The 25980-nt window shown below is 40.2% G+C and overlaps 1 protein-coding gene across 1 annotated transcript in view; it reads left to right on the top strand.

Moving 5' to 3' along the window:
* Positions 1 to 25980, top strand: part of man2a1 (mannosidase, alpha, class 2A, member 1) — a 102723-nt gene that overhangs the window by 59891 nt on the left and 16852 nt on the right. The window contains exons 10-17 of the mRNA XM_036528970.1: positions 4659 to 4844; positions 8385 to 8499; positions 9063 to 9130; positions 10119 to 10284; positions 11163 to 11396; positions 11926 to 12048; positions 12481 to 12595; positions 19961 to 20094. Of these exons, the coding sequence (XP_036384863.1) occupies positions 4659 to 4844; positions 8385 to 8499; positions 9063 to 9130; positions 10119 to 10284; positions 11163 to 11396; positions 11926 to 12048; positions 12481 to 12595; positions 19961 to 20094 (1141 nt within the window). The remainder of the gene's footprint in view (positions 1 to 4658; positions 4845 to 8384; positions 8500 to 9062; positions 9131 to 10118; positions 10285 to 11162; positions 11397 to 11925; positions 12049 to 12480; positions 12596 to 19960; positions 20095 to 25980) is intronic.

Genomic DNA, 25980 nt, shown 5'->3' with positions numbered 1-25980 from the left:
AGTAGATACAGTTTTGCCTAAATGGTGTGGCTTACCGCATGACTGTGTTACAGTGACTCTGATGTAAATTTCTACATGTGGGCTAAATGTATTTGTGAATTGTGGAAGAGAAATTCTTTTTAAATGATAGGCAAAACTGCACAGGATTGTACAGTGACCTTGGGGATTTGCTTTCTGGTCTTTAAGGCACAGACTGGACAATCCGGTCCTCTAATGCAAACTGAGTGCAAATTTTACCAAGAGACCAAATGGGCAAATGACAGCCAGTCATAACCTTAAGCATCATGGTTTCACTCCTTCTCTGATATAACTTGGAGTAGATTATTAGACATTAATGCTGAAGGAATGCCAAAGTGTCAGACATAATTCCAACATCACTCATACTGTCAGTTTTGTCGTTTCACACATTTTACAATGTTATATATGACTAGTACAGCGCATGCTGGTAGACTGCCAATTCATCATCATGTGCTTTCTTCACATTGCCCTCGTGATGATTTTGTAAGCAGTCATTTATTATTGATAGTAAACCAATCAAACCTCATGACTGATACGCAAATTCATGCCATGAGAACACCTAAAATAATACACTACTTTTTTTTATATCTTTCATCTAGCATTTTTGCAGAGTTTTCAGATGTGGCCCTCTTTTGCTTTAATTTCCATACTCTCTGCATCCATGGCAGTTCGAGCATAAAATGGGCGTAATCATTTTAGCAAAGTTATGAGTGTAAATTACACTTTTGCTCAATGCACCAACTATAAAGAGCAGCAATACAAACACTGACTCATTGTGATTACGGATGTAATATCTGTAACAACATCAACATATTTAGCCTATAAAGGAAGATTGGCCACTGGCATGAAATGCGGAAATGTATATAGGAGAGGGGGAAATTGCATAAATGATAATAATGAATTATATGGGTATATCAGATTGTATTCCCAAATGACTGATGCCAGTGATATTATTCTATTTCACATGGACACATGGTGAGGTGAACTGCAGAAATTCTAGCTCTGGTAAATGTAACCATTTATTTCGCTTTAACCAAGTTCGCAATATAAATGTATTAGTGTCTCTTTACTTTGTTGTACTTGGCATTTACAGTTTGGTGTCCTGGTAAAACAATGTATATTTTGCCTGGTCAACACTTGTTTCTTTACCTCTAATTAATCTGCTTTGTCAGCAGTTTATATTTAGCCTATGTTCTTGGCTGAAACTGCAAGGCCAATTTCATGCCTGCCAGTGGAATAAGTGTAAAATGACCAGCATGTCCTCTATAAAATCGTAATATTCACTTACACTGTACGCTGGCTATTTACATATAGAGTACATGCTCCCGGACTCTCTGTCCTGCTTACAAGTGAAAGACGGTCTTGAATAAAGGTTGAATAGAACATTTGCAGCACAGGGATTACAAATGGAAATGCCTCTGTCAATGAGTAATGGAGTATCGATCGCTCACAGTTCTGCGGGTTTGTTTGTGGAACAGTTACCAAATGATATCCAGGTAATTAAATAAAGCGTTAATAAGAAGGAGTGAATGGTCGCAGCACTGAGCGTGAGCATTAAGATCATCAGTTACAGTTGAACATTCTGATCTTTTTAAGAGCTGCTGGACAGAGCTGGAATGAGTATAATCATTTGTTAGGCTCCCAAGGCGGAAATGGCTAAAACCTTAGTGTTTTGAGCCTGTCTATCCTCTTGCTCTATGTCTTCCAGCTGTGCGGTGCTGCATATCTCCTGATAGCATTGTTTGATTTTTGCCCAGATTTTGGTTTACTTGTTAATTATAGCCTGCAGATGTGTGTAAAATACTTGTGGCTGCACTAGGTCAAGGGCCACATCCATTGTGGCCACCAAGTATGTTCTTTTTATTTGTAAATGGAACTAACCTTTCACATTCATTTATGTATCACAAATGAGCACATAAGGACATTTTGAAAAAAGTAAGAAAACAACTTAAGGACCGAGTTTCCACGAAGTCAATTCAGCATAATTCAGGTTGGAAAAGATTCATTTAAAAGCTTTCAGTATCTGAAAAACAGCATCACTCATTCATAACTTACTCATGGAAGAGCTGTTTTCATTGTTTTTTGTATTTGACACCACACTGCCTATTTTTCCAAATGTTTGATAGTAATTTATTGTCCATATGTTAAAGGGTTTAGCTCCCACCTTGGAGAGAAAGGTACTGAGTTTTTGAGGCTCTTCACATCTGTCTGGCAGTTGTCTGTCTGTGTTCCTGGATAAGGATTGTCTTCCACATAAAAATATGAATAACTCAAGGGTTTATTGTGTGTTAAGATTACAAGCAAGCATTTTGTTCTCAAAATTAACTAGTTTCCATGATTTAGAGCAATGAGAAAAAAGGAGTGTTGCACATTTGTCTTTGGTTGTTCCTCCTCTGGTGTAACATCCAGGCTGGCAGGATAAAATGCTAAAATAAATGTGCATTTATATTCTCTAGGTTGCAGTAGCTCTTGGATCTGACATTTTTTATGTCTGTGTCTGTTATTTTTATTTCAAAGCCATGGAGTATGTGTCGCATGATTTTCTCATTAAGTAGAAAGCACAGCAGGAGATGGAGTGGTGGAGCGATCAAAAGATGGATTCTCTCTCCGAGGAATCCTGAACTAGGTTATTTTTATTAAACACATGCAGGTTATCTCCAGGATCCAACTGTAGGTAAATTGCATAATGTATACCAGGCTGGCTTATGTTAATTATGTCTGCAGTTTGGTTAGACTGTCGGGGTTCTGCATTATTGTCGGAGTCAGGTTTAGGTGTCAGTTCACTTCTGAAAAGTCTTAATTCCATTTAGGCAAGTTCTCACAGTATATAAACAGTGGCCAGATTTACTGAATTTATACTTTGTCCCTTTGTAGGAATTTTGCAGTTGCATTAAAGACAGATGTATATGTTATGACTTGGTCAGGACAAATCTATGAAAAACATGTGTTTTTATTTCTCATATGTAAAATATGACTCAAACAACAAGTATTTTCATGATGTTTTCCAAAAACAGTATCCATCTGTGTGAAATCATTGTTTATGTGTTTCAATATTTGACTTTCAAATGCCAGTTGGTCTGCACGGTATTGCATGGGCAGCAACCATCTGATCTGGACATCTTTCCTGTGTTCATACAAAGAAAATGCAGTTTTTGTCTTCGGCAAGGTAGTGGTTTTTCATGCTGGATGACAAGCTGTTGTCAATGAAAACCAAACAAATCCAGTGACCAGTGATTAATATCCAGCCCTTTTAGTGTTGGAATGTGTGCCCTTCCCATGTATGTTAATACTATGCACTTGTATTCTCTAATTTAGTACTTTATGAAGGTATGACTGTGCTTGATGCAGATTTCCTGTCCATATAGTTTTGAAGCAGTGAAGGGACTAACACTCAGTGATAAATTGTCTTCTTTTAACAGTATCAAAAATTATTTTTAGTAACTACTCAATTCCCATACAGCTCAGAGTAACTGTTCATAATATGACTGTTGCCCCATGCCATTTCCCCACTCCCACCCTTGTTGTAGAGAGAATCATAGCTCTTGGATTATGTGTGGAGGTGTCCAGTTGCACCATCATGTAAATGGCCTGTTTATATTTCAAAAGAATTGATCAGCGTGTACTCAAACAATTTTTCTTGCAAAGCGGAGCCCTTTGTTTGAAGAGGCACCAAATTGGATTCAGCACTGCATGGGGTTGTGGTTTTCATTGAAATCTTCTATGGGAGGTTTTTTTCTCAGCCCTTAATAAATTGATCTTTGTCTTTTAGTTTTCTCTGTAATTTAAGATGAGATAGGTGTCAATTAATTCTGCTTGTTCATAACGTGCATCTGGGCAGTGTTCCCAGAAGAAGTTAATTTGAGAAATCTCTAATTAGATGGAATAGTCTCTGATTTAAGGTCTATTAAGGTCTGTGTTTTTAATGGTAGAAGGTGGAGTGATACTTTATTTCGGCAATACATTCTCATCAACATTGATGAGAACATATTGCCAAAATAAAGTATGGCTCCACCTTTGACCATTAAAAACATTTGAACAACCCATCCATTTGTTGATGGAGGGTCTTAACGTAGTACATTTTCTAATAGATTATGCAATTATCTCACCACTAGCAATTTAAGTAATTAAGTTGCTCCACTGAGGACGCTTCAAGGAAACATTGTGAATGACTCTCTGTGAAAGCATTTCAGTTCAGACTTTCAGTTTCTCTCTAGTCAGCAGCTCTGCCTTAAATGCCAGTTTCTCTTTGCTTAAACTGCAGTAATCAACTTAAATGTCTGATGTACTGTCTTATAGATTATTGCATTTCATTTTATTGAGCATTATTTCAGGTTAAGACAGTTTACATTTTACCTAGAGGCATAAAATATTTATCTGAAGTTTTAAACAAAGTTGTTTTTTATTGTCAGTATACTAATATTTTTATTTAAACTGACGAAACTTTTCCTAATTAGCTGGTCATATAATTAGTTATCCTGTATTATATGTAACAGCAGTGAAAAGTGTGACAATGAATTGTTTTTCTATTTGAAGGACATGCAAAAATGAAAATATTTCACTTTTACCTCTTTTAATTCAGCCCTGTAGCCTGGAGCAAGCTGAACATTTTGTCTCTTTCATTCTCTCCTTCCTCCTTCCAGGGCAGCAGAGGTTCTGTATTCCCTTGCCTTGGCAAGCGTCCAGAAGTCAGGCAAATTGAATGATTTCCCTTCCCTGGAGAATTATAAATCATTGACTGAGGCCAGACGCAATTTAGGCCTGTTCCAACACCATGATGCCATCACAGGAACCGGGAAAGACTGGGTCGTCGTGGATTACGGTACCAGGTACGACCTGTTTTCTCCATTACTCCAGCTGAGAGCAGTCAGGTTGCCATGAACAGAACCACCGTCAAATATATGACCGTATATAACCGCCAAAAAACGTATAAGCATGATTTGTGCAGCTGTTGTGTTTGTCTAAAATGGTCAATTTGATCATCCTGGTTTGTGTGCAGGCATTGAGATAAAGGCACCCTCTGTAATGCGACAACACCCATGACCCCCCAGAGACAACACTCAGTCTGTCGGGGAAAATATGATTGGGGAAAAAAAACACATGGCATGTGTGCAGTGCAGTTAGCACGCAAAGAAAGGAAGGTCACTCATAATCACCAATTACCCATCTGCGACCTACTAACTTTTCCCATCTGCGTGTGCACAATTACTCTGAGTATCTTATGCAAACACATTTTCGTGTCAGCCGTTTGAGCACGTTCATCATGTCGTGTTTGCTTTTATTTAGTGTTCATGTCAGTGCATGCCTTTCATTTATTACTGTGCTCGGCTTAGTTCGTGAACATATGGATGCATATATATGTATGTGTGTATGTGTATTTTAGTAGGTACATCAATAACATCTATTTGTGATGTGTACGTTGAGCTGTTCACTGTTTAAATTTTTTCCTTGTGTCATTACCTCAGTGAAAAATTTGTGAATGTAGTGTTCTCACGTTGAATATGAGGTGGAGAATTTGTGAACATGCACCATAAACTATAGATGTAATTTCTCTTTATTTTTCCTCCCTGCATGTTTTCTGTACCTGGTGCTTATGAGTGGAATAGGTGGTTTATATAACCAGTCACTCACACTTCTCAGCAGTTCAATTGTTTTCAACAACCAAGCAGGGACGACTTCTGGAATGATGTATGATCAGCTTACAGACTTTTGAAAATTGTATTTTGTGGAATCTATTTTAGTTCAAATAGCTGTAGCGTTAATCAGTCAAGACAGAGCTGAACCTTGGCATTTTTGGACTTACAGTAACAGTGAGGCAGTAAGTTTGTTGTCGATTCTTGCGGGCATTACAAGCTGCTAATGGTTTTACCATTATAATGTAATCTAAGGTCAATTTTCAGATCGCAGCCCGCAGGGATTTGCAATTAATTACATTTTCTGCTTTGGTGAGGATAAAGTTACTAGTTGCAAGTGTTCTTTTAGAGGAACAGCAAATACAGCAAGTTCAGCATTCAATTCAAATATTAACGAGTAGAAAAAGCTGCTGCTTACGATCCCTTAATCAGATTCAATCAAGCACGGCTGTGCACAAAAAATATGCTTTCTCAAACTGTCCTTCCAAATTTCAGTTCTTGTGTACAAGATGTAATGTACTGCCTTTTATTCTGTTGGGATGCTGTCATGTACAAAATTCAATATTTCAGCTCAATATATCAGTCAGTGTAAGGACACCTCTGTCCTCAAATGTGAAAAGCAGCTCTTTGTTAATGTCAGTCTCTCCAAATGCCAGACGCGTTAGTCATATTCATGCATTGTTGTCAGCACATAAGCAACTAGCTGCGTGCCTCGCGCGCCACATCTTAGCTGCAAATCTCAAATAGCGGCAGCGCGATCAATCTTTGCACCTCTCTCACCTTACATCTGAAATTAAGGCTTTCTTTTACCCCTGCCTGACCCAAGAGTGCATTAGGCCACGTGTATTAATAGAGCGGCTTTTTTTCAAATTCAGTTTTCCATACCTGGATGCCTTTCAAGCTGCCATTCTGTCGGTATGTGCTGGGAAGAAGAAAAAAAAATTCTCTTGATTGATTGGCTGAATAACGTTGCATGCCACCGGCATAATGAGAAGCCGGCACGGAGCGGCGGGCATTGAAGTCTGAATATAGAGATGCTGTACAAGGCGACTTAATGAAGAGGAACAAATGAAAGTATCGATTTTCAAATCAGCGTTGATTGAAGATCAAATGGCTTTAAAACGGGTACTTAAGGTGCTCTTGTTTATGGGATTTTGCCGAAAAAAGCAGAGCCGTTGGCGGGGGAAAGGCCGAGTTCCCCGACGTACCGGATGATTTTGGATGTCACTCTCTTGCCTGTCGCTGGCATTTGTAGAGCCGCTTTTCAAACATTTGCCCACTGTTATTACGTCTTCTGAAGTGCAGAAAGAGTGGAAATTGGAAACCTTGGCTGGTTAAAGTGCGGCCAACGACAGTCAGACGCCACTTTTCAAATTAACATTTTACAAGCTTTTTATATCAGATTAGAGCTTTCTTTGGAGCTCTGTGCCAAGAGTTTCCAGGGCATAAGAAGTGTGGAGACTTTTATGGATATGAGGGACTGTAATGGCTACTGGAGCCAGGTTTAATTGTTGTGAATAGGGCTAAAGTTTTAACGTTTCGTGGGGTCAGAGCTCACGCTGTTTCATGTGATATGCTTAGCTTGACATATATGCCCACACCCTGACATGCATGGCGTTCAATCCACAAGAGAGAATAGTGTGTCCTTGATGCTAAAACGTTTGTGACTAATAACTTGTATAATCATTTGTATTCAATGATAAATGCTATATCCTACGTTAATATGTATTATATACTTTTATGATCAAGATTGGTTCATTTTAACTTGTGTGTTTTAACCTAAACAAAATACTGTGTGAAAATGTATAGCAATTGAGTTCTTTGTCTTTGTTTCTTTGTCCTAACCTCATGATATCTTGGAAAAGTCATATTCCAGTTTATTTCAGTGTCATCCTGTACAAACTCTATCACTCTATCACAACAGTCTTTCCTAGAAATATTCACCAATTATTCACTTGAAAGTGAGTAATTGTCAAGAGTAAGTTTCCTTTTGCTGGGTTTATGTAACATGCCAATTTGTTTTATATGGCAATTGCATATGTGGTTTCCATTCAAATAATACATTAGAAGAATATCTCAAAACATCAGAACGTCTTAGAAATGCTTCAGCTGTTTCAAAGGTTTTTGAGAAGAGAGAAGAAGGTTTTTAGAAGTCTTGAAAATGCCCCCCAGTCTTAAGGCACCTAAGAACACAAAGTTATTGATACACAGGAACTTATTCTTAATCAGCGCTGCAGCAGAAATTCCTTCCATTTGTCCATAAAACGTTGTCACTCCGGGAGCCCCGTTGAAAGATGGAACACTGGGTAAAAGTGGGCACTCCCAGGTACATTTTTGATGCCCGTCTCACAGCTTTTTATGTTGAATGAGAATTGAGGTGGGAGGAGGAGTTGGCGGCGTGATATCATTAACATTATGCTGAAATCGTGTTTTCAGCTCTCAGAGCTCTGATCTCTGTTATGCAAGAAAAACAAGCCACCGACACAAGGTGTATTTAAGGGTGCAGAGCTGTGCTGGTATGTCAGAGCTGGGCCAATTAACACCTGCATTAATGAGACTGTACAGATGAGTGGGTTTTCTGCTGCTGTTATCATCTGGAGTGGAATAAATCTGAAAAGCTGCGGTCGCTGCTTTAAAGAAGCAGTGCACTGTGCGCTGTACTTTTTGTGAACTCTCACCTGCTTAACGGACATTGCCGTTTTCTTTTGTTCTACCCTGTCTCATCTGTCTTTTCAGGTTGTTTCACTCCATTTTGAATTTGAAGAGAGTGATGGTCAATTCTGCTCACTGGCTGACGCTGAAGGACAAAGCAGCGTACAGTCACAATCCCTCAACTCCTTTCTTTCAAATGGTGAGCAAATTCATCCCCTGAGCGTTAACATTATGCTAATATTAATATTAATGATAAATCCACCCCAAATGGCTTGGGAGGGGGAGGTGGAAACTGCAAACAATCTCCTGGGAAATTATGTTATTTAGCTATTAACGCTTTAAAAACTATAATTGCTTGAGCAGGTTATAGGCAGCAGTGGTCCTAGAGGACCAGAGATGCTCCTGAGTTTTCTCATAATACCTTAATTACTTAATTGGATCAGGTGTTTGGCTAAAGAAATATAGGTGAGGATGTGCTTGTAGTAGGCTCTGTCTTTCCATTCCTGCAGGACTGTGGCCCTCCAGGAGCAGGTCTGCATACCTCCTGTTAATGTTTGCATAGCGTTTATGCAGATTTTTTCCATTGTTTCTGTGTCATAATTTACAGAATTATTGTGGGATTATGCAAACATGCATCCGTATAATGAGGGCAGAATTCATTTGTCATACGCTTTCTAGTGATTGCTCAGGGGTGCCAAATCTTGGACACATTAGTATGTCTTGGCATGCTGCAAGCGCTGAACATGTGAATGTGTTTTCAAGGATGACATTCAGCCAGCACAAGATGCCTTGCCCCGTAAAACAGTCCTCAAGCTGGGAGCCAAGCCAAGGTAAATCACTGTGACTTTTTTTCTAATCTTGAAAATATCAGATGAATTCATATTTACAGCCACACAGAAACATTTACCTTTTGGAAAACCCCACCCCCCCCACCCCCCGGCGGTATTTGTGCACGCTGCAGTGTTCTGTCACAAGCAATCACCTTATGCCTGAAAGGACACCTGTCAAGGGGCTTCATTATGTCTCCTTTCTGAGGGGAAGAATAATGGTCACGTCTGGCTGTTTGTCAAACGGATCATTACTCATCCTTTCCCCACTCTTGGTAGGGAGAGGGCGTCCACTTCCTGCTATAGACTTCTTTGACTTGTCTGAGAAGCACTTCATTACGTTCTTATATTAAGTTCCTGGTGAGGCAGGCTGTGTGGTTTCAGTACCATGTTCTAGGGTGGCACAAGACAAGGCACAGTTGCAGCATATTCTACCCAAAAGTTATGCCAGTTTTATTGAAAATGCTAACAGGGTTTTATGCAGTAGACGTTTGTCCAAATGAATCTGTGTTTTTGCTTTAATAATGCCATTAACCGGGAAACATTAATGCACGCGGCAATTAAAATACAGTGGTTAACAAAATCTAGAACCGAACTCATGAATATGTTAATACACCAATAGCATATGGCACATTTTATAATGCACTGAAAATTAAAATGTAAGGAGTTAATTGCAGTTCTGATTAAATACATGGTAATGAGCAATATAAGCATGGGGAAAATAGGTTATTAGAAAAATGCATGTTCAAAAGTTAATTGGATTAAATGGGGAAACCCCGAAGTCTGAGAAATTATATTTGTCCAAATAAAAATGTATTCTGCACCCCCTGCCATGAAAGAACTGCAACCCCGCATTGAAGCTGGTGAGTCTGGTTTTAGCGTGGGCTCTGGCTTGTGCCCACCTGTGTGTGTCATGCCTGGGAAGCCTGGGGCTTCATCACAGCCCTGTGCTCAGTCACGTGACCGAAGCACTTCTGCTCCATTTTGTTAGGTCGCTGGTCGTCTACAACCCCACAGAGCAGGACAGGTCGTCCGTGGTGACCGTGTACGTGAACACGCCCAGGGTGCGCGTGCTCACCACTCACGGTCACCCCGTGGTGGCGCAGGTCAGCGCGGTGTGGGAGGAGTCCACCAAAGCCTCCAGAGAGGCCTTTCAGGTACGGCGCACCACCTGGCCGACACGACAGTTCATGCCTTCCCAAGCGCTCTAGACACCTGGTCACATTCAGTGCACTCCTGCGGTTCAATGTCTAAAGTGAATGTTATAAAGTCCATATGGTTCAAGCAGAGGAGCTAGGAGGGTCACGGTGGAGCGGACTTGATATGAGCGCAGTAATCTGTGCCGTTTGACTGCTTGATTTGGAGGTGGACTGGGCAGATGTGGAACCACAGGGAAGGTGGTATGTGAAGAGGAAGGTTTGCTTGAGTCCTGGCAGAAGGGAACATTTGGTCTTGGGGGATAAAGGATTTTCATAGACAGGTTTGACTTAAGATGTGATTCTCAGGTGATGGTGTCTCAGCCCATCAGGCATCTGTGTCCTTTTGACGACCCTAACTAACCCCAGAATTTTTTGTGTATGTTTTTTAGAGTATTACTATTTTTGAAGCAGTAATAGCCTAATCATGAATGTCTTAAAACTATTTTTTTCAGCCCTTAGTGGTTGCACTTAGATGATTAAACTTGGACAGTATAGCATATACTTCCCATATTAAAGGCCATTATTGGAGGGCTGTATGCACTCAGCATTGGTACCATTGCAGATTCTGACCTTATCAGAGATACCACATTTGATATGAAGCAGTAATAATATTTCTGCAGTGTACTGAAGCACTCTGTTCGCAAATGGTGAATTGTTCCACTTCCTCATTTTAGTTATCATTACAGTATCAAATTAGAAAAGCCAGTCGCATTCATTCGGTGCGCTGTGCTATCGATATGTTTTGTTCTTAATTTTGCAAGTACCAGCAGTGTCAATTGTTTTCTTGCTTTGTGCTTTATTTTGGGTCGTGACTCGGCTCCTGGTTTTCTCTGCAGTTGTCCTTCGTGGCACAGGTGCCCGCACTGGGCCTGGGGGTGTACCAGCTGAGCGAGGCCATGGATCTCCGCACCGTGCCGGCCGACTACACCTTCTACAAGCAGGGGGGCGAGCTGTCCATCAGCGGCACAGAGCCCTTCCGAGTGAGCATCCCCCAGGACGGCTCCGCCCACCTTGCCATCGAAAGCCCCTTCCTGAAGATCTGGTGCTCCTCAGCATCGGGGTTAATGGAGGTGAGTGGTTAAAATTTGCAGTGTGCTAAGGGTTGAGCCACGATGCAGGTATACAGGGGGCTGACTGTGTGGTCCAATGAGGGACTTCCAGGTTCCACGTGTTCCTTGAGATTTCAGCAAACAAATATCATGGTATATGATATAACCGTTCGTTATTGCTTAAATTGCAGTTTAATATCTCTGGCTCACCTTGGTATAGTACCTTATGTCCTGTACCAATACTAGTAAAACTCTATGTGTCAGTGCACACACTCTCCATGTGAACGTACAGTGCAGAAGAAAGATGCATTATACTTCCTAGTCAGGCTTTGCAGTTGAAACCCCTTCAGTGCAGCGCATAGCTAAAAGGTTATAAAGCAATTACAAAACAAAGCTACAGATTTACAGAGTGACTAAGAAGCAAAACTTTTTTGATGAATGGGCTGCTGTTTGAAGGCACAGATGCAAATTGAATTTTCTTGCATTGCTTCAGAGAAAGATTGATTTGTATCACAATAGCTGAGGATGGGCTGTGTGGGTCTCTTTTTAGAAAGTCAAATACAAGGAGGATGGCACGGAGCATCATGTCAAGGTGGAGTTTGCATGGTATGGAACAACCAGCAACCGAGACAAGAGTGGGGCCTACCTCTTCCTCCCTGATGGGGAGGCTAAGGTAAAAAGGTTCTCTGTCCAGTGTGACTGCAATACATTTTATCCTTACCTTGGAGTAACAAATTCAAGAAAATGTTACTTCTTTATTTCTTGCTGAATATTTGTAGTTGGAAGTAGGAAATACAAAAAAAAAACCTGTGACTGAAATAGCATCCAACTGAAGATGAAGGACATTATTGCCAGACTAAACTGTGACCCAATTGAAAGCATTATGATCAATGATGAGACTGAACGATATGAATGTCTTTCCATTCTTCTTGATTCTGTGAAAGTGATGTCACCCACTGCATTGGATTAGTTTTCCTAGTTCTTATTCTTAGCCCTTGAGTAATTTAGCGTGATGTATAGTCTTTCAGATGAATGCACATGCCATGTGATATCAGTGGTTCAATAGGGCCATTCATTTTCTGATTTAATTTAATCTCCACTCCAGACTTACTCTACCATCAGCCCTCCTGTGATAAGGGTAACTAAAGGAGTGGTGTTTTCTGAAGTTACAACAACCTATGAACATGTGATTCACACTGTCCGTCTCTACAGCACACAAGGTAAGGAGTTTTTTTTTTAATGTACACAGCTAATTCATTCTTGGAATTAGTTTTGTGGCCGCTACAACAACTCACACCCTTGAAGAGCTGAACCAAGGGTTTGCTTGTGTATGTGAATATCTGAGGTTAGACCCAGCGTAAAGATCCGTTATTGTCTTCTACGTTATAGTTATCTAAGTGTTTTCAGGTGTTATTTTTAGATGCATATTTCAGAGATCATGAAATATAGTGAAACAGTTTAGGTTTGCATTCACTAATCTGAGGTAAAGAAACGTGAAGTGTATAACTGTTACTACACCTATACGTTGTTAGTGTGTCCTAACACTATTGTTGGGTTTTCATTTTATAATATAACTTCTTTGCTTGCTTTTTAGATGCCAGAAACAGGTGCTTGAAAGGCAAATTAAATGTACAAATAAATGAGAAAACTATGCAAGATTTGACATTTAGTTGACTTTCAAGTGTGTGTAAAGCTGACAATAATTGACGCGCTTATGAATTGCTAAAAAAATCATACACAGAACATTGTAAAAATGCTTGGATCTGCCTTTGGATCCGTGCAAAGTGTTTTGACCTCTGACTTCTTCAGGCTTTAAGATCCGCAAGAAGCTTACAGCCACTGTATTTTCTGTACAGTATCGCAGTATAGCCATTCCCTCGCATTGTCTTACAGAGGAATGAATGGACATGTACTTTGTCAGGCCGTCCTGTGTTCTTTGCCTAGTGAGGCATGCAGACCGGTGAGGCATGAGCGAAGGAAGACTATTTTTATGTAATAAAGGCAGATGATGCTTTCGATCAAATTGACAACTGTGGCGCACAGCTCTACGGGGCTCATTCAAATTCAGAGCAGCGCTGCATCAGAGCTGCCTGCGAGCTCAGGTGAACTATCGACGGGTTCCCGTCGAGAACGGGCCCGCGCTGAAATGGAATGAAGTGAGTCAATACCCCGGGCCTCTGGTGTCCGGCACGCGGTTTCACACGCGCTCCCCGCCGCGCCACTGAAGATCCGTGGCCAAAGCTGTCCCCTGCTATTGATTGTCAGAACCTCTTATCGTGTTTGGAGGTGGTGGTGGTGGGGGGGTCGGGGGGGGTAGGGGGGTTGGGAGGTAGCCTCCGATTGTGTGACTAAGAGGGAAATCAGAAACTCCAGAGTGCACAAAATGAAATGACGTCCCCACTCTGTTTGACCTACATCTGAAAATTCTCCGAACCAAAGAAGTGTTTCATGTGTTATCGTGGGAACGGCTGGCTGCCTCTCCTCTCATCTGCGGGGGCCTGCTGATGGCTGTTTATCACCAGCGTCTCGCTGAGTCCTGTCTGTTCTGGTTCCTCCTTCAGGTGTGCTGTCATTGATATCAAACCACTCTGTCCCCTGCTTCAACTCTTGCTCCTAAATTCATCATATCCTCTGAAGCCCATTATGCATTTTATCAGACATAAACTACCTCATGTAGAGGCAAGAGAGCAGAAGAGTGGGTGATTTTCACTCATTGGCTAGTGCGCGAGTATTGTGGAGCCGTTACAGTATCATTACACTGGAAATGTCATGCAGTTGTATGGGTAATTGGTTAGTTGATCATAAAAATACATACTGTAAATTAGGTAGTATATTTATACTGTCAGCATGTCATGTCTTAACATTAGATTATTGTAATTATTGACTAATGATCTCCATGGACTTCACAGCAGAATTCTTTATTCTCTATTGCAGTTTTAGTGAAGAGTGGAACATCAGAATTATTCATAACACGTGTACTCATCTTCAATGAAAAAGATAAGTTTGTTTAGGTTCAAGGCAACTGTACATTATCAGGTGTTCTGCTGGCTTGAAAGGTTCTGTTTTCTGTATATTCTTCATTATCTTCTCACAGTTAATTTGTCACACTCCGTATTTCAGCTTCAGATTTGTTCAGAAGGCATTTGGGGATAGAGTCTATAATGTCAAGGACTTTGACAAGCACACAGAGTGCAGAAGGCTTTCAGAAGGTCTTGAGTTTCCTTGAACATGTATTCATTTTGGGCCTTGCTGTTGTTGGCAGTCATGTCGTAATTGTAGTTCCACCAGTTTCTTATAAATACCGATATATAGGAATAAAAAATTGAATAAGAACACATGGATTAACCCATTTAAAATATGATTCATCACTTAATCTACAAGGTAAATATCCCCTCCAGTGATTTTTATTTTTTTATTTTAAAAGTCACAGAAAAACCTAAACATAGCACATTCTACTGTTTGTACCACCTAATTTGCATGATTACTTTACATTGTGTTTATTGGCATTTAGCAGGCACTCTTATTCAGAGCGACTTAGACATAGGTTACAATTTTTATGTTACCCATTTATACAGCTGAATATTTACTGAGGCAGTTCTGGTTAAGTACGTTGCCCAATGATACATCAGCAGTGCCACAGTGGGGAATCAAACTGTCAGAGAGTTTATTGCTGGGGTAGGTTGTAGGAGTACAAATTATCATGGATCAGCTTCAATATTCATTCCAAAAAAGTTATAGTTTTTAAATTCGCATACAGAGGTATGTTGGCAGTGGTGTGCAGGCCAGGATGAGAAGTTCTTCAAATGGAACAGATATTGAATAGAATTGAGTTTTACTTAAATATGTCTACCACTTGCAAGGTCTGGATCTGACTCAGCAAAACTGTAACTTGGCAAGATCACTATTAAGCAAGGAGTGACATATACTCCTGTAATACAATATTTGGATTTTTGTTTCTACAAAATAACAAAAAAACAGCTGAGTATGGCAACAAGGAGGACGATCTCAACAATGACTTATGACTAAGTAATTTCTGCAGTTTTATGTATGGTTACAGTTAAATGGTTAAAGGTTCCATCCATCATTGTAATGACAAAACATATTTTGAAGGCTAACGTCACAGAGTAATGGCAAGGAAAATTAATATGGCAGAGGCTCATTTGGATCACATCCCAAAAGCTGTTTTCTGTGTCAGTGTTAGGAATTAATGCATGAAGCAAGTTCTGATATAAAATACAATATAATACACAATAGAAAACTTTTATACAGTGCAGTCCACTGTAGAGGAGGAATTCATTTTAGTAATCTCTTGCCCAGGGTTACACTTTCTTCTTTCAACTTTGCTATTCAAATGACAGCAATTGTGACAATTCCTTCCTTGTACCATCTTATTTAAATGAATGGAAATTGCTTTTTCACTACTCATCAGGTTTTATATTTCTGAAACGCTGTTTTCAAATGGTTTCCTAATCCTGCAGTGTGATACCTTTCTCATCCATATATCCCATGGTTTAATATCATTTTTTACTTTATAGTATGTCTCATTATTGTAGATTACTGTCTATGTTAAATGCTTGTTGAGTTCTCCAGTCTGTTGTTAAAAGCGATGAATTACGAAGTTCACCTGACTGACACATTTATATTCATGTTTGTAATATGTTTGCAGTCTTCACATAAAGAAGATATTGGTTGTGGTTATGGTTGTGAAATCGGGAGGTACATTGTCATCAATGCATCCACTCAATGCAAAACCTCCCCAACGGGCTTAACTGGAACCAGTGAAGGAATGCAGTGGGAACTCAGTGTGTGGGTCCCACTGCATGCCACAGAAAGGTACAGCTGAAGAGTGACCACCGCTGTGTGTAAACAGCATGCAGCAAACATATAAACACTGCTCTAGTGGTGGGGCACAAGACAGCGCAGACACTTATAAATCCTGTAACTGGTGTTCCCTCCTGGAGTAGAGATCTGGCATAGGAGACCAATGAGAGGAACTCGTAGGTCCTCGGCCCATGCACGGCCCACTTGCTCGTCCAGGTGCGGATGCCCTGAGGGTCCTCTAAACCTCCGCTAACGCACGAGGCCAGCCAGAGTAAGAACCTGACACTCTGGTGTGCAGTACGGTTGTTTTGACGTGCGAAATCCCAGCGGACCTCATTGCCAGAGAGCTTGCTTACTGTACAGCCCTTCAGGATAACAGAGACGGCACAGAAGCTCTTTCTGAAGAGGTAGATGAGGGAGAGAAGAAACACAAGGCCTGGTATGTTGGCTGTCCACACAGGTTCATAGAGTCACGGTAGCAGACTCATCTGTCCTCCTCAGCTGCTATATTAAGGAGACCTAGGCCATGCAAACAGCTCTGTGTCAGATTCCTGCTGGTACCTAAAGTAAAGCAAAGAGAGCACATTGCACAGTTCTGTGGGAACACCGCATTAACTGTGAGTGCTGTGTTAGTGGCAAAGGAGAGAAGTGCGGGACAGCACAAGCGCGAGAAGTGAGAATGGAGCAGAATAGTCATTTCACAATTACCGCTAACAGCGGGGCTACGGAAAGGTGCAGAAGCAATAAATGCCCTGCAGCATGGTGAGGGAGCAGGAGAGGAAAAGGGCGAAGCCCTTTAATTCTCACACCGCTCGACTGTAACACTCCAGGGAGGAGGGAGAGCCGGACAGCTAGCTCACTCAGCAGAACCGAAAGCATAGAGAAGCAAAAGGCTGTGGCCTTTTACCCAGAATGCTCACACTAGAAAAAAAAATAGCTCCGGAGGTGGTAGGAGCACGAGTGGGCTATCTCACTCTAAGTGCGACAGCGAAAAAGGGGACCCTGAAATTGCTTAACTGAGGAGATAATTGCTCCTAAGGGAATACTGATCTCCTGGCTGGGCTAGGGGGAAGAGCCTCCAAGAAGCAAAGATGAAAGTGAATCCTAGGTAAGCTCCTCTTAGGAGCTTAATGGCTGGTAGGGTCTGTGGCAAAGAATAGATGAAGCTGAGTCCTAAGGGGTATGAAATGTAAAAGAACCTTTACAATGTCACAGAAAGCAAACTCTAATGAAGTGTAAATTGTAAAGTGCTCAGTATGTAACTGCACATGCGTGGTGTAGCTGTTGTCTCGTACAGATTTCTCTTGAGTCCATTTTTCCTACAGTATAGTCTTCTCCTCTGGAAATATCCACTTTGTTAGGATATTAAGAATTCTGAATTATAATGAACTGAATAGCATCGATACCTATTCTGTTGGGAGTAAGAGATGAGAAGCAGTGAGGGTCCATAGCAGTTGCTTGTTTATAATCATAATCAGTTATGGTGACATGTTGGAAAGTCCCTTGTGACTTGTTAAAGCATAACCATAAGTAATTTATTCCATTTCCTCGCACATGCTTTGTCCTCAGCTGACCATCAGCATAAGCGACACCTTTCAGAAATATTTGCTAATCCGTTTTAGTGGGAATTGGCTTTGAGGCATGGTTAAATTTCCCTCCGTCCGAATTTGACGTGACACAGAGAAGGTTCATCCCATCATGTGAAGACTGAGGGGCTGATTGAAACAAAGCTGCAATTTAGGTTGAACAGAGAGCCTCAGATTCAGCCTTAGAGATGTTCGAGTGATCATATCTTTGTACTGAAAGGACTGTGCAAGTCTGTGACTCTGCCGATACAGTTGGGGTGCTGTTATGGCACAGCGTGAATAATTCTAGAATGTGTTGTTGTTATTGGAGCTCAAGTATCCGTCACGCCAACATTTTGAGTGTCTCTCTGTAGAGTCACCAGCTGAAGAAATGACGACTGTATCATACAAATAATAAGACTAATAAAGGCTACACTACATACACTTTAGTCCTTATTTAAACACCAGCGAGAGCCACTGCTCTTTCATTCACCTCTTGGGAATGTGGCAAAGAGAAAGGAAGGCACAGAAATAATTGCTGTTGATTTACTATTTGTAATTTCTGCTCAGGAGAATTTTTGATAGCTCATAATTTACTGAGCATTTTGATCTTGTTTATGTAGACCTGCATAAGCATTAGATGATTACAATGTCTTATTCTGAATCGTCCTCATTTGTTACAGGCAAATATTTGATAATGGAAGGGGGGAAATATGTTTAATGACAAAAATTCTGTTGAATCCACAGGGGGAAAGAGCTGCTGAAAGTTGAACGGTCTTTCTCCTTCATTATCATGCCATCACATAAAATCTGTTTTTGTAAGGGATTTTCCCTAAGTAACTTAAGTAGCCCAGAGGCTTTAATGTAATGAGATATCCCATCATTTGCATACAAGAGACCATTCCCCCTCGACACACAACATTTAAGTGATTGAGCTTCCACAAACATTGTGACATTAATGGAACAGAAATGTATGTGCCTGATGCCTGTTAATGGCTTTGCATGTGAGAAACTGATTGACTTTCCTTCAGGAAAGCAACCAACAAAGTATCATACTTAATCATTATATATGCATATTCCCTTGATATCATAATGTGTGTATTATACGGTGCATGCATTTTTTTGGTGTAGTATTGACAGTTAGTGTGAGATAAGAAATACTATATTCTTTAACAGTTTCATCTGGATAATACTGGGATCTGAGTGGCCTTTTTATTATTGTAATTTTGATATCTTTGAGTCTTAAAGAATAGCATAATTTAGCCAAAGGGTACACACAATACAATACAGTGACTGTGGTGACAATTTAAACAATTATCTAATTACCATTAGCATCACAGTATGTTCAGTTATATAATAAGCATTACAAGAATACTGAATCTTGTGTTGTGATCTTTTGAAGATTTTGTTTTTGTATCTGTATATACAGTATATGATATATTTGGGGGGGTGATTTGCTGTTTTTTTTTTTCTTCTAGTTGATCAATTCGCATGCATTTACATGTATTTCAGCATTTTAAGCACTGTCTATTGGAGACATTAAGAAACACAAAAGAGGTGATTCATAAATGCCCCTGGTAATTCATTTATAAACATGCATCACTAGGGCCCGTTTACCATAACATGACCACAGGTATTGCCATCAGAACCACCCACTGTTACTATTTGCATGTCATAAGGTGAATCATAATTCATAAAACAAAAAAATAAAAATACTATTTGCATTTCACAAGATGAGTCTGTTTTTACTGCTATTATGTTAGTGCCACTTCAGGAATCTGTCAGAATGTGTATTTTCGTGCAGCTCCATTGAAAATGTGGTTAATCGATTACATGGTGCTTTCTAGTTGTGAATCATGTTGCTTAGAAGGGGTTTTAGGATTCATATTGTTTCGCGATATATAAAGATTCTACCACACTTAATGTAGTTCTTAATGTAGCTTTTCATTAGTTTTCCCAAACAGATATACCTGTACACATACAGTAACCATACAGTAAATACATGCATGCAAACATGAAAACATATCTCTGAAACAAAAAGGTCATGTTGACCAAAGAATATCATTCTTTATTTTCACAGGAGTACGAGAGTCTGAGAAATGAGCTGGTGCACTTATCCATGACACGAAATAGAAAGAACAGATCCAGTAGCCAGTGCAGGTTCTCTAATTGAGTTACCATTTCAACTCTCTGTTCCAGGCGTGGAGGGCCAGTCTGTGGAGATCTCCAATACTGTGGATATAAGGGGGGAGTTCAACCGTGAAATTGCAATGAGGATAACATCAGACCTGAACACCAGCGATCGATTCTTCACAGACCTCAACGGTTTCCAGGTAGGCGACCGTCCCGGATCTCGCCGTCTCTCTCACTTTACTGTTTGATTTCCAACTCTTTTTTTTTACCTCCCCCCTCCTCGGATTGTGAAAAAGGGATGCTGTCATGTTGCACTGTGAGGCAAGGAAACAAAAGCTATATACAGCTGTGCTGGATTTGAAGGCGGGAAGTTATTCTGCTTTGGCTAGAGCCAAACAGATGTGGCATGTCCAGTGCTGAACATTTTTCAACAGCAGTGTGACTTCAAGTGGCACTTAATCAGTAGGTGCCTCATAGAGCAAACATTTTTTTTTATTTCTCTTTTGGATTTCTAGTGGATGTGTAGACTTGTGTAATTAACCATATACAGTTGTCCATTGTGTTGCATAGTATGATATTGATTAATGCAGTTATTGATTAAGGTATGTGTTTTGATGAATTCTAAGGTTACAGTTACTGGTTTAAAAAATAAATATTCTTACAAACTGGCCTCCCAAAAATGATGTTAGTTATTAGTATAGCATTTTGGTTCCAGCATGCACTTAACTGAGCCAATGGAGGTTTAAAGAATACTGGTATGCATGTCAGCAGTTGGAAAACAATTAATGTACAGTACAGTTAAGTCAGTATATTTAAGATTTATGCTGGGGGCTGTTGAATGTTCCAGCTATCTGCTAATGTAGTGAAACCCTTATTTGCAAAAATCAAAACATACTTTGTAAAATGATTATCATCATTATATACTGTAACCAACTGAATTAATGTGGTGGCTTGTCAGAACACAAACATGATGTAACCCTACATGAACAGTATCCAGGAAACATCCTAGAGATAAAAGTGTGGAATCTGGAACCTGGTTAATATCACCTTGGTGCTGTGGCAGTACTGTGATTTAACACCCCAGGCATAATGTCAAACACTAGCGAGCAAGTTTGTTATAACTGTGCCAAAAATGTCTGCGCTTGCATTGAGCGTAAAGCAGTCAGTAGTGCATACCTTTTTAGAATAAGGTCAATGTTAACATAACGTTCACTTTTGATTTTGAGGCCCACTGAACTATTGCAGTAAGATCAGATGTCTAAGTTACCACCAGATAGTAGTGTACTGTTACTGTATGTTACTAGCTTTCTTTGGACACCACTGTTCTGCTAGATGAATCTCTGCCTATTTTTCCATCGGTGGTTTTTCAGGTCTTGAGATCCTATTGAGAAAAAATGGTGTGACAACCCCCAGAAAGCAGGCATAGGGTTTATATACCTCAGATTAGTCAAACATACTAAATTCTACTCCCTGAAAGTTAAAAATGTTGAATGCACATTTGCAATCCATAACTGGATTGGATAACTGAAACCCTTCTAAAATCACAACACACTTAGAGAGGGGACATAAAGTGGGTTGCACTTTACTCTTACTTCCAACAGTTGTTTTTGCTATCATGAAAGTAAGCTAAATATTTTCATTGATAAGGGCTTTTCTCCTCTGGATTGAGGCCTCCCTGAAGTATTTCCCTCCACTTCTGTGTGTTTAGTTGCTTTGGAGAAGATTAGTTTTTCCAGAGCAGAAAACCCTGCTGCTTTATCAATATGTTTTTTTTAACCTCCGCTGATTTCCCAAAGCTCTTAACATTTAAAATGCTGAAAATGGATCCAATCTGCAGTCCTTCAGCAAGGTTAAAAACAACATCAGAATTAATGCAAAGCAAAAGTCAGCCAAAAGTTGTGAAAATGTGATTTGCAAAGTAACCTTTAGCTGTACCCTCTGTGTTGTGGAGAAGCAGACAGGTGAGAGATTTGTACTCCTCCTGCTGTGAAATTCACACCTTTGTATTTACTAGTCCCACAAGAGAGACAGTTAGTGGGTTTACAATTGCTGAAAACAGAAGAACTTCTGCCAAATTGGCCTTAGTATATCAGTTGTCCATTTACTGGAAAAACACATGGTAAGGGCTGGTAGCCGGTTTACATTTTGAAAAAGATGCATAAACATTCGAAGGTCAAAATGAATATTTTGCATAGCGGACGCCTTTATCCAAAGCAACTTTTGCAGTTAAATATCATCCATTTATACAGCTGGATATTTACTGAAGCAATTTAAGTTAATTGCCTTATTCAAGTATGCAAGAATAGTGCCTGACCTGAGAATCAAACCATTGATATTTTGAGGTTAGAAGCCCTGCTCCTCAGTATTATGGCATACTGCTGCCCCATGATGATGATATGCATGAGGGCATTCATTAACAGTACATTCTTGGAAGTATATACAGCATTTTTGCCTACATGGATGTACACATGAACCTGGTGTCACCTTACTTAGGGGCCAATGCAGACTTGGGTTACATGTGTGCAAACCCTGCTTAAGTGCTTCTGCAGAGAGTTACTCAACTCTGATGCTACTGAGCACATTGAGATATGAGCTGCTTTAGCTCCTTTGTTGGAGATGCCCAGAATGAGGGGGTTTGTCCCTGTTTTCCAAGACGTGTGCATTCAGACACCACACTTTAGCCTGTTTCCTCTCTGCAACTCTTACGTACACAAAAAGGTCAAGTTAGTTATGCACCACAGTGGTCACAGTAACCCTGTGTAACAACATTGTTCGGAACTATACAGGCAAAGTGTAGTGAAGGTAAACACAGAAAACCAAGCTTCTGTTTTACAAGTTTTGCATTTTTTGCCATTTGAAAGAATTCTCAATAAAATTGTGAACAGTTACTTCTGAAATGTGGAGGCACATAAGGCAGATGCAATATATCCTCAAGAGATAATCCATTGATTAATGAATGTTGATTGTTAACTCAACCAGTGTGATTAAAGAATTGGCCTATCCTAAGGTAAGTGAAATGTTGGGAAGATCTCAGGTTTTCCCTGGGGAAAAAACTTAGCTAGGTAGAGAACACAAAAGGAAATAATCCTTAATTACATATGAAACTGCTTTTATTATACTCTTTTATCTCACTCTATAATGCCCTAGATTTAATGCTAAATTATTTCCTATGCACTGATCAAAACCATGTAAAAAGTATTCCAGTTCATAAATGGAGAAAAAGGGTATTTAGCAAATCAGTGGATTCCCGCAAGACATGTGTTGGTAACCCTCATAGCAAACAAACATAGTAAAGTGTTGTCAGTGGAATGTTATTTCCAAAATGCAATTGTTTGAGTTAAATCAGTTGTTTATATATTATGAATTGAGATGGTGTTGTATTTCTCATGTCATCATACATATTGTATGATATGTCAAACACACTACACAGTATCCCAGTTAGGCATAGCCAGGGGAGATATACAGGGTTCCTAGGAGACTGGCCTGTGAGCATCTTGGGTAATGCATTCTAATAGTGAATGGGGAATATCACATACTGTGCAGAATGCCCTATGCCCCAGGGATTCTCTCTGTAGTATGTGAGTTGTAAGATGTTCTACAGTGCAGGAGCTGCGTGATTGTTTTGTACCTCTTCTCCACTGTTGGTTCTTGATTGCTATATTTATCTGAGCACACTTTAAGTACATCTAGGCTATTTCTCAGTAAATGAATCCCTAGTTCCCTGTACTGTTACTATTTTACATTTATGTATCCATAGGCAGTATAAGATGATTAAAGTTTCCCAGCACAGATGAATAAGAGTTTGAACCCCAGGGAAAGTGTTTGGGCTCATGTACCAAGGACACACAGTAGATTTCCTTTACACGGTTGATTAACATCCTACCATGTCCTTTCCGTGGGTTTATTTTCCTCAGAGAATAAGACCAGGTAGCCTTCTACATATTTGTAATTTACAATAAGAGAGAGGTTATTTATCCTCCTAAATTTATATTTCTATTATTGCTAAATACAGTACAATTTTCATTATTGTTGCTTCTGTTGTTTTTGTTGTTACTTTCATTACCATGAATTGAATCCAGGTGTCTTCTTTGAAGCCTCTTACACTATTTTTTTAATGGTGTGGGTATTCACATTTGGAGTAATTGACACAAAAAACAAGCCAGAACTAAGAGGTACAAAGAAAGGAATTCCTTGTAGCCATAAGCTATTAAACAGCAGTCTGCTGGTGGAAGCCTGCTCCTTTGCACCTTGTTCTTGCTCCTCTAATTTGTGTACAGCTTCACATGTGAAGGTTTGCCACACAATGAACAGAGTCAACATTATTTTCTCAAGGGGCTTATAGGGCAAAATCACAATAATTAGTACAAGTAACCTTTGCAAATGCAGCTTACAAAAAGGTATGAGCCACGGTGGCAGCCAGTGACTAAATGAAGCACTGTGTGACAAGATCAGCCATGTTCTTTATCTGATCAGAAATAACATGACACATACATCTGTGCCTCACAGCTCTTCCTTCAGGGGATGAGAACATAATGGTTGGGTTTAGTGTTTCAAGATAACCCCCCCCCCCCCCCCCCCCCACACACACACACACACACACACACCAGCACACACACACACACATACCCAGCAGTGATTGTAATGCACTTCCATCTGTACAAGAACATGTGAATTCTGAAGCTGGTGATATTGTCTGCACTTCAAGAAAGAATAGGATGTTGATGTTTAGACAAAAGATTGTATTGAAATTGCATCAAATATATACTTATCAGTTCTTTACCTGAAAATATTATTCAATGTGTATAGGTGGGTTCATGAATACATGGATCATTTGACCCAGCAGTATCCATGGCTTTTATTTTGTCATGGCACATCGCTTTAAAACGGCAGAACAGACAACTCTAAAACTCCTGGAGACAATCCAGCTTCAAGCCATGGCGAGAACAGAAGGACATCAATTAATCAACAGGCCCAGACGTGTGTTCTCCCATGTATGCGTCTCCCGGAACAGAAGAAAGGTTATTAACCCTAGCTGAAATCACGCTGACAGGGAATGCAACATGTTTTGTAAATTAAGGTCCCAAGAGGGGCTTTCGAGTTTCTCATTATCGACAGCACACGCCGGGTCTATTGTGTCTCTGTGAGCACGGCGCAGGGCATTGGAATTAGATCTGTAACCCTCCCGGTCTGCGGGTGCCACGGTCGCAGTCACTCCACAAAAGAAGGAGACAAAGCTGTCTGTGGCAAAGGGACGGGGTAATCACAGTGTAATACTACCACAGCGGAAAGATTGATCTCACAAAGTAGGATTGAAAGGTAGACAGGGGGCTGGCCAGGAGAAAGATCTCCACTATTCGCACTGAGGGGCTCAGGTAATTCATATGCTGCCGATCAGTAGCATAGATTATGTGCTGCATCCTTAACCATTGGCACGCTGGACATCGGTCTCAATAAGGTGATTCAAGTCTGGGACTCTTAATGCAGTTAAATGATTAATTGAAAACAATTATTTTCAATTTGGTAAAATGCGATCTGTTTATAAGTTCGTGCTTGAAATATATTTACAGTAGAATTACAATTCTACAGAGTATTTGTTTGGAGACAATTAGGTACAAGTAACACCCATAAACACAGCTGCCTGTGATGTGTTGGATGAGGGATTCGGCGCCAAGTTATCTGTGCTGAGGAAGCAGTTTTGCTAATGGTGTACTTTGAAACCTGGTGGAATTGCATTGTTTGAAACAAAGGCCCACAGAAATGGCTCCATTACACCCACTCAATGGCGGAAAAGATTCTATAAAATGTGTCAGCAGTGAATTGAACCAAAATCAAATAGCTCTCCAACGGTGGGCCTGTGCTCAACCCCAAACTGATTTCACTAATTAGTGTTTATGTGCACACTTTTTCTACATCATTTCACACAATAATGTGGAATTACAATCTTGTACAATTGGAAAAAATGTGGATCTGTGACTTTTTCCCCCTCCTTCTGAAGGCATTAGATTTGGAGGACAGATTTTCATTAGATAACTTTGGAGCTCTGCCAGGTCAAATCAGAGGTATGTCCCTCCCACTAATCAAAAAAG

Source organism: Megalops cyprinoides, chromosome 5 (assembly GCF_013368585.1).
Source record: "Megalops cyprinoides isolate fMegCyp1 chromosome 5, fMegCyp1.pri, whole genome shotgun sequence".
Lineage (NCBI taxonomy): Eukaryota > Metazoa > Chordata > Actinopteri > Elopiformes > Megalopidae > Megalops > Megalops cyprinoides.
The sequence above is the reverse complement of the archived record's forward strand: the minus strand, read 5'-3'. Positions and strand labels throughout refer to the sequence as shown.